The 10,135-nt window shown below is 41.0% G+C and overlaps 1 protein-coding gene across 1 annotated transcript in view; it reads right to left on the reverse strand.

Annotated features, from left to right (window-relative positions):
* The window catches only part of SMARCA5 (SWI/SNF related, matrix associated, actin dependent regulator of chromatin, subfamily a, member 5), a 35,527-nt gene extending 26,529 nt beyond the window's left edge, over positions 1–8,998 (reverse strand). The window contains exons 1-3 of the mRNA XM_052654313.1: positions 8,585–8,998; positions 4,698–4,772; positions 1,150–1,316 (exon numbers count right to left, since the gene is read on the reverse strand). Of these exons, the coding sequence (XP_052510273.1) occupies positions 1,150–1,316; positions 4,698–4,772; positions 8,585–8,761 (419 nt within the window). The 5' untranslated portion in view covers positions 8,762–8,998. The remainder of the gene's footprint in view (positions 1–1,149; positions 1,317–4,697; positions 4,773–8,584) is intronic.
* Positions 8,999–10,135: the final 1,137 nt, after the last annotated feature.

The raw sequence follows: 10,135 nt of genomic DNA on the forward strand, positions 1-10,135 counted from the left end.
CCTCTGCACCAGGGGTGTGGAGTCTTGGCCACTGGACTACCCGGGAAGTCCCTTCTTGCTGGTCATATGTGTTTACTTCTTGTGTTTCTCTGCATTCCAATCTTACGAAAACTTAATTCAAAAATCTACCCCTCAACCCCAAGTTACTCTCCATAAACCAAGAGAGAAACTTAACTTTGCTCTTTTTTTTTTTAAATAAAATCTCCTTCATAATATACTATCAAGATGACTGATTATTATGGTTGTTAAACTAAAGAAAAAGTTGGTATATGCTTTGTTACTTCAATTAATGGTTACTTTCAAGCAACGAGGTTGCCCTAAATTCATTATTACTAACCAAACATCTTAGTTAGGGCTTCCCTCATGGCTCAGTTGGTAAAGAATACGCCTGCAATGCAGGAGACCCAGGTTCGAGTCCTAGGTTGGGAAGATCCCCTGGAGAAGGAAATGGCAACCCACTCCAGCATTCTTGCCTGGAAAACCCCATGGGCAGAAAGGAGCCTGGCAGGCTACAGTTCATATGGTCCCAAGAGTAGGACACAACTTAGCAACTAAACCACCACCAAACATCTTAAGTTATCCAACCAGCACAAATTCTAAGAAAGAATCTATGAATTCAACATGTAAGAATTACTTTACAAATTTTGCACCACCACCTAACAATGGCATCATACAACTTGACATTTCCTTTTATATAAAGAAACTAAGTTTATAACAAAAATTTTAAGTAGACTACCATGACATAAATCATCATACTATCTATCAACAAGCACAGACTTCAGATAACAGCAGTACTCTCAATCCACGTACGTGGTTTAGGAGACTAGAGAATGCCCCAAGTCAGATCTAAGTTCAAAGTCAGATTATTCTAATTCCTTCTAGATGATATTAAGTAGGCCACTTAACCTTTGCGTTTGTTTCCACTCCAAGGAGAAGGTAACATTTGAATTCCCTACTCAATCTATATAAAAATAAAGCATTATGCCTATTTTTATTTATTTATACATGTATGGCTATATCCTGCCAAGCCAACTGGGCCAAATAAGTAAGAGCACTATAACTATTTTTTTAATAAAATGATTTTGTGCTTCTAATGAAGACTATCTAAAATAAGTCTGGTTCAGCTGTTAAGTATCAGCTATTACTCACTCGCCAACTGATAGCAAGTTCTGTTTCTCATCCTTTTTTATTCGTGGGCGCCCTGGTTTCATCTTCAAAGGTGAGGTTGGAGTCTTCTGAGCAGCAGGCTGAATGAAATGTGCAAACAGTTCTGTCTGCTTTAATAAATACTCAAACCTATTTGCCCGGTCAGTTTGCTGGAAGAAATATGAAAACACATTTTATCAAAGTATCAATACAAATTCAGAAATCAAAATTTCAACATCTCCATACAACAATCTCAGCAATAAAAAGGAACTCCTGCTACATGCAACAACATAGATGAGATTCAAAAGTATGATACTATGTGAAAGCAAGCAAGCATGCAACTACACACTATACGATCCAAATTCCAAACAGTGATTTTCTATATGAAATTCTAAGTAGTGATTTCTCAGAAAGGGGAGCTGAAGTGTCAGGGATGAGAGCAGGAGCAAATGTATGGGGGATGACAGAACTGTTCTACATTGTGACTGTACGGTGTCTAAACGGCCTCAACTATTTGCCAAAACTCACTGAATTAAAAACATAAAACTACTGTGTGTCAGTGATACTTGAATGTAGTTGAAGAAAAAATATCAAATAAAAAAATAAAGACACTGCAATACAGGTATACTTATTCAGAAGAGGGAAAAATGTTGTGACAAATTTTAAAAAGCCATCAGGCTTGAAAAACATCTATTAAGTTCATGAAATATTCATTAACCCTATGTAGTTCTTAATACCATTTCTTATTTTTATATCTAACATCTGCGGCTTTGAGTGTTTCCTATTATCACACAAAAAGAACAGCAGACCAAAAAAACTTAAGACCTTGAAACCAAGTTCTTATAAAAATGAACAATAGAAATCTACAGCCTTTAGACCACAGATTTTTTACAGACACATCAATACTTTGATTTTAAATAAGCAGAAACAAGAAGACAAGAGTTCAATAAACAGAGAAGCCTGTTACTCAGTATCTCTACCCATAAATGTTTAAAATGTCAACTTTACAATGAATCACAAAACATTTTACCTAGCAAACACCAGAGGTAGTCTAATGTGCTTTTTAAATGAAAACATAATTTCTAAACATCACATCAGTGTAAAACTGAAGCCCAATTTGACACTGAAGGCACACGGTGACCACACCTCTCTAGTGCTCAAGATCCTTTAATGGTTCTAGATGTCAAACTGTGGTTCACGATCCATTAGATCAGAAATATCCAAAATCTTTGTTATCTTCTACAAGGTCAAGTCTGAGACTACTACCTTAAAGAACGAAGTATAAACTTCACCAAAGCTCTACAGAAGATTTCATAATTTCCAAAATTCTCTCACTGATTCTCTCACTGACTTACCTATGAATAGGATCATAGGTATTCTAAGACTTACCTATGAATAGGATCTAACAGATAATAAGGAGTCTGCTCAGAAGAAAACTGCTTGTCAAGGTCATGATTTTGAAAAAGGAAATTAAAGCAGGAGACTGAAAAATTTGTAGGAAGTGAGAAAAAAATTGCAATAAAGGGAGCTGTGGAGATGAGAAGCATTGTAAAGAACCACTGAAAACCTCCATTATATAATCAGATCAGTGACACAGACTTTACAAAAACACAGATCAGAAAGAAGCTAGATCATGAGAAACGAGCCAAATGAAGATGCCAATGAAATAATTCATGCAACAGAAGAATAATGAACTAGAGTGGCGGGTAAAAGATAAAAAAAATATTTATGAAGTTAAATCTGCCAAGACTATGACACACTGTTATAAACAGCTTGGGTATTTATTAAGAAAAATTTTCATTCATTGAGAGAACACTAAATAACTGTGTGGGAAACAGATAATGAATTCAACTTCGGACACTCCTAAATAAGACTTACCAAAGGGATTTAAATGTTCAACAAGCAAATGAAAATACAATGATTGGAGGCATCTGAGCTAGAGATAAATATTCAGAAGTACTCATTTAAAAGTGGCAGATGAAAACCAGTGACAAGGCTAACTGTCCAAGAACAAATATTCAAAATGTAATGAAGGACAAATGAATAATCAAATAAATAAGGTATCATCAAAGCAAAAAGGTCTCTCAAGGCAAGAAAAAAATTTGTGGAGTGGCCAATGGGGTCAAATACAAGTATGAATAAGGAGAATGAAACTAAAACTAAGCCAAAGAATTGTCCATTAAAGTTACTAGTACATCACTTCTCAGCCTTTTGGCTAAGATCAAGTAGAGAATCACTAATATAGTGTTAATGACAGAATCTAAGTTGTGAAGGTTTAGAAGAATGAATGGGAAAAGTAAAAATGGAAAAACATCTTTTCTTCAAATAAGAGGGACAGAAAAGAAAGGTGACAGGATAGTTACAGATGTACACAAAATTTATACATACAAAGCATAATAGAAATCATATAGAGTAATACATCACTTATACTTTACATATTACAATATACATTATGCACATTATATATGTGTATACAGATACATATATGCAAACTTTCAGGACTTTGAAGCCATTTTAGAAATTTCAAAAATATTTGCTGATATTGATGAGAAAGTCAAAGAACAAGGGGAACGTAATACTTGTTAAAATCAGTATTCTATGTGCCAGATACTATTCTGGATGCTGAAGACAGAGAGACTAAGACACTGTTTCCACTCTTAAGGAGGATACTGCATTGTGCAGTGATGATATTCTTACACTTTAACTTTTTAAGATTTAAAAAAAATTACCTAAGTTTAATCTATATAAAGCACACAGAACAAGGGCCAGTACATACTATTCATTCACTGTTAGTCATTATTATTTAATCTAAACTTAAATTCAAAGCTCTTTGTAGGTACTGGTTAACTCATGGTAAAATAAAGATTCCCAAGAGGATGTGAAATGTGAGCTGGATCTTTTGCAAGTATAATAGTCATATTCTCTTTTGTTGGGCAAGAAATACTATTACTATATATTTTTGTATTATATATTGTATGCATATGTGCATGAGAGCGTGCTCAGTTGCTTCAGTCATGTCAGACTCCGCAACCCTATGGTCTGTCGGCTCCTCTGTCCATGAGATTCTCCAGGCAAGATCACTGGAGTGGGTTGCCATGCTCTCTTCCAGAGGATGTTCCCTAACCAGCAATCGAATCTGTGTCTCCTGCATTGCAGATAGATTCTTTACCCACTGAACCACCTGGGAAGCTCATTATATATTGTATATGTTATTATAAATTATACATGCATTACTCGCTTTATAAACAGTAGAGTACAATGCTAGACAGATGCAGAATAAACACATTTTGAATAGTTACTTCTCTGGTCTTTGACTCATCTCACTCCCAATGCTAAATCTAAAAAGGAGTATTAATATAATCCACAGATTTACATATTACGTGAATTCATGAAATACATCTGCATTTGCTTTAATCAAGTAAGTAGAGTAAGATAAAGTTACAGTACTCCATGGTACACATATTTAAATTAGATATCTGTGCCTCAACTTTAGTAAATTTAATCACCTAATAAAAAGCTATTATGACTCTATTCATATACCTAGAACATACCATTTTTTCTTCATAGGTGGGATCTGGTTCTTGGATTTCTTTTTGCTTTCCAGGAGATGCATTGTCAAATACTTCCTGGTAAGAGGGAAAAACCACGGTTTGTTCTTCAAGAATACTCAACATATCATTATTACACTGATTTCAGCCCAAAACACATTCAAAGTAATACACTCCTGTCCTGAACTTCCTAGATACCTAAATGGCTGCCGTCCTATCTGATAGGAAACCTTGATGCAAAAAACGACAATAATAACAATTCACTTAACCCAAATACATAAACCTCATGCCCACTGCCAAGATTAAAGCACAAGGTTATTATCTCCAACATCCTAGAACAAAAATACTTAAAGCAAATTTGTTTTGTTTTCTAATCAAAAATTATAAAGCCAAATGGAACAATATAAACTGTGAAGGAAATGTTCTGTTTTAATAAAACTGCAGTATCTGCTGTAGTACTACCCAAATGTACACCTGGGAAGTCACACAGTCACCCTGATTTCCATCTTCTAAAACATTAAAAAAATTCATCATGCACTCTAAAGTGAATACTTTAACTGCAGTTTGATTCCTTGATAATCAAGGTAATCAATTGATAATCAACTGATAATAAATGTGTTATTTTTACAAATTTATTCACCCTGACATTCAGAAAGTCACAAAAACCAAAAAAACACCACCAACTTCACTGCAAAGTTCGCTCATCCATTAAAAGAACACAAGAACAGCTGGTGAAAAGTACAATTTTCATTAAAGATGTAGTGATCTGTGTGTGGTGCTACATACTGTAACAAAGTTCAGTTCAGTCGCTCAGTCATGTCCAACTCTTTGCGACCCACGAATTGCAGCACACCAGGCCTCCCTATCCATCACCAATTCCCGGAGTTCACTCAGACTCACGTCCATCGAGTCAGTGATGCCATCCAGCCATCTTATCCTCTGTCGTCCCCTTCTCCTCCTGCCCCCAATCCCTCCCAGAATCAGAGTCTTTTCCAGTGAGTCAACTTTTCGCCATGAGGTGGCCAAGGTACTGGAGTTTCAGCTTTAGCATCATTCCTTCCAAAGAAATCCCACTGCTGATCTCCTTCAGAATGGACTGGTTGGATCTCTTACCTATGATTAAAAAGCTGAGGGGATGGGCCTGGAACAGCACTAATATAAGAGATCAAATGACCCAAATTCAAGTCTATCTTCAGTGCTAAGGCCTTTACGAACTTGTGTAACCTTAAGCTCATCACAATCTCTGGTCTCCAGAGTAAAAGAGACAAAGCCACCTACCTAGAATAATTCACAAAATGGTACTGGGATACCATGAAAAGTCGAATATATCCTAAACAGAGTCAAGATGTGCTTTCCAATAGCAGTCATTATTTCTTTCACAGTCTTAACTAAAACAGGCAAAAGATTTGGGTTTAGGACTCTTAATGCCATATGGCTATTGGTATACAGTGTACCTACCTATCAGTCCAGGTAGGTACGAGAAATGAGAATGAACCAAGACAGGCCCCATTCAGGTTGCCAAAAAGATCATACTAATTAAAAAATGTGACTGCTCCCATGACCTACCAATACCAAGCAAAAAAAAAAATAACCTAATACATAGGAAAGCTAACTAATGTTCCTAGGAAAGTGGGCTTTGTCAGAAAATAAATGATTTTGGAAAAATGCAGCTTAAAAACAAACAAAAAAAACCATACTATAATATGAAGAAAAAAAAAACAAAAACTAGTCAGTGAAAAGACTGGTAAAAGATAAAATCACTGATGTTACTATCCTGAGAAGAGGAAAAATAATGAAGCCATTTTTCAATAAATGAAATTGCTAAACAACACATTTTTGGTAAAAATATGACAGGGAAAGATATTCGGGGAAGGGTCAGCTTCAGAGCCAGATGTGGGTTCTATCACAGATTCTACTTAGAAGAAGACTCAATTTCCCCATCTGGCAAAAATACTACTGACAGCCGGTACTTGTTACAACATTACTATTCATAGTTAAACTCTAATTCCACTTTACCTTAAAAACAGCAACTGAAAGGCAAAACATTTAGTTTAGGCTTTAAATTATTCCGCTTTCTGATATTTCCTTAACACTTCTAGTGAGACTGAGACTTTGGTTGCTACTCCAAAATTCGAATGATAGCCTCTTTTGAGAGGCTGACAACAGTGGACAGCAATTTGCAAAGAAGTGCGGTGCGTGCTCAGTCGCTTCAGCTTTGTCTGACTCTGCCACCTAGCCAGGCTCTTTGTAGCGCGCCAGGCTCTTCCGTCCATGGGATTCTTCAGGCAAGAACACTGGAGTGGGTTGCCATGCCTCCCCTCCAGGGGATCTTCCCAACCCAGGGATCGAACCCGCGTCTCTTTTGTCTCTTGCACTGGCAGGCGGGTTCTTTACCGCTAGCGCCACCTGGGAAGCCCTGAGAACTGCGTATTTAACACAACTGCTTTCAGTGTCAAACTTTCAAACCCCCTTAAACAAGGAAGCGGGAATCCAAGTTAACCCTAGCAATTCAAAACAATCATTTAAAACCTAAAGAAAAAGAAAACACGCAACACTGACATGAACTGAAAACAAATTTCAAGTCGCTGAAAGCTATAGAATACCAGAGGTCCTATTCCACCAAAACCCACCCTTACCTTTAAAGTTCTTTCAAAAACTAGTAACACGTTACCTCACCCTAGATAAGGCCGCTGGTTACACAGAGTAGGACTCCACTGAACTGACTTATGACCTAGTACAGCACCCAAATAAAACTACTGAGCCAAATGCTCTATGGTAAACTGCCCTACCATTTCCTTATCGTGTTAATTCTGCAGCAACATTCCCTTTCAGAGTATTACCTTTGCTCAATCTATCCAAGGATGGAAAAATTCCAGAAATCTCTGGGTTGCGACTATAAAATATCTCAAAACAGATCGAAGGCCAAGAATAAAATTGGAAGGAGCAAGCAACACTTTGTTCCCAGACATCGCAAAACCTTGGAGCACACCCAAAAGACCCGCCTGGCAGTTCCCCAATCTCTCCACCCTCGCAGTACTGTTACCATTCCCTGACCCACTAGCCCCAGCCCAGAAGGTAGGGAGCCATAGAGAACGGTACCAATTTTCAAAATAAGGCCAAGGCCCCCAAAGAGGAGATGCGCTGGTCTGTAAGCCAACTAACCGCCCCTCACTAATTCATTCATCCATCCATCCATCACTCCCCCCACAAAATGAAATGGGGGTTCAAGACAGCTGCTGCAGCCTTGGTCGCTTCCCTTCCCCACGGAACAGTGCCTGGGAGGAGCCTCCTCTCCCTCCGAGGGAGCAGCTGTGCCCCGCTTATCCCCACTGCGCCCTCGGCCATCCAGCCCTCGCCATTGTTTCTGCGAAACAGATACCGCCCCCGCAAAGAACGGGATGAAGAAAAGGAGGCCCAAGTCCTCGGATGCGCTGCTTTTAAATGCCTTCCCCACCCCGCCTGTCTACCCCCGTACCTAGAGGGAAATGTCCCTCGCCCTCTCCCCAAGTTTAGCGGAAAGTAAAATCGAGATTCAGAGATGAGCGAGGGAATTATGGGAGTCCAGCTTTAAAAAAAAAAAAAAAAAAAGGGTAGATCCTCACTCGGCCTCAGTAATCAAGAACATGTGTCTAATAAGAGCGTTCGAGGATTTGGCAAGGTTCGCCAAAGAGACAAATAATTTAAACGTGAAGTGCCAGAAATCCACTTGAGGTTGCCTGGATAGCTTAAGCGCAAGGGTGAGAGCATCATTTCCGACCCAAACGGTCTGAGGCCGAGTTGGAGTGCGAAGGGGTGAAGTTTGGCTCTGCGTCTCATCACTAGTACAGAGGCGAGGGAACCAGTTCCTCCTCCCCATCCTGCCCTCTTTCCACACCACGAGCCGCCCTCACCTCCATCTCCGAGTCCGCGGGGCCGGCGCTGGCCACGGAGGGAGCCGCCTGGGCTGCGACGCCCTCGGGGCCGCCTTTGTTGCTGCTGTTGCTCCCGCTGCCGGCGGCCGAGGCTGCGGGCTTGGAAGGCGCGCTCTCGGGAGGCGGGGGTGGCGGAGGGTCGGCCGCGGACGACATGATGTTCCGTCTGCGTCACCCGCTGCTGCCAGAGGCCGGGTCCGGCAGGGAGGAGGAGGAGGAGGCCTAGGCCTGGGTGGCTGCGTCGCAACGAGCAGATGGAGAAGCGAGAGGACTACCCAAAAGCCCCCTGCGCCGCGGCTCGGCGACGAGCCCAAACCAGGCCCAGCAACCTCCCCCTCTGGTCGCCCTCCTCTTCCGCGGGGCTCCGGGTTCGACCGGCGCTTTACCCCACGGCGGGAATCACGTCGACGAGAGTGGGCGGGGCCACTCGGGTCACTGAGGTCAGGGAAGGAGGGCTGATTCACAGGAGGGCGGAGGGTTGAGGGGAAAAAAAAGGAAAGCAAAGGAGGGACAGAGACTGGGAACTGGCTTAGCTGCCTCCCCTTCTTCCTCTGGTAGATATCATCTATCTCGCCAGCACTCAGGTCTGCTACCTACGCCACCGACTATCAACACTCGCGAGATTGATAGTTGGCTACATGACTGGGCTCCGAGTGCGCATGCGCATTCTCCCCTTTGCCCTGGGCCACGCCTCCTTCGAGGCCCCAGAGAGCTCTTGGGTAAGGAATGGGCGGGGCCTCGAGGGAGAGATTGGAGACGTAGGTTTGTGCGTCGTCTTCCCGGCATGACGCGAGCGCTGTCTTCCAGGCGTTCTTAACGGCTCACGGTCCACCGGCGCCTGGTCTGCTCTGCTTGGCAGGGATCTGCGGCACTCCCAGAAAGCTTGCCCAGGTTTTGCGCCGCCTACTGCAGTATAGAGGCCTGTGCAGGCCTTAACACTTTCGCTGCCGCCGCTCATAGGTGTGACGCCAATGTCTTGAAGATGGTTTAGTTATCCCAGTTGACGTCTCTTAGGTTTTGTTGTCTAAACAAAAGGGCCCGTTAGTGTAATATATTTTTGTCTACACGTTAGCTATAAGAATCATTTCTAAATTCCTTCTACTTCTCTTACAGAGTTAAACGATATTTTCTCTGAATTTACATGCTAAACATAAGCAAACCGCCCATCACCATGTGAATGAGAGTCATAGATAAGAGTCATAGATAATAGGTAGATAAGAGAGGCCATGGGCTGTATCTTTTGCTCAACCACTAAATATTAAAATGTACAGACTGCTGTGCATTTCTTTCTCCTTAAGAAATACTTCGAATAATCTCCAGTGGTTACGCCTTCCACTGTCCTCAACATAGCCTGTGGGTCTTGCGCACGGATCTGCTGCAGATTATCAAGAACATCCTGTTCTACTCAATAGAAAATCGTACTGCTGTGAATTGTTATCTGCCCTGCACAGGCTCTTATTCATCTTTGTATCCCCATATCCAGTATTCTATCAGTATGTATTGAATGGCGGAGACACACTTTTCAAGAGT

The sequence above is a fragment of the Budorcas taxicolor genome, chromosome 17 (assembly GCF_023091745.1).
Source record: "Budorcas taxicolor isolate Tak-1 chromosome 17, Takin1.1, whole genome shotgun sequence".
Lineage (NCBI taxonomy): Eukaryota > Metazoa > Chordata > Mammalia > Artiodactyla > Bovidae > Budorcas > Budorcas taxicolor.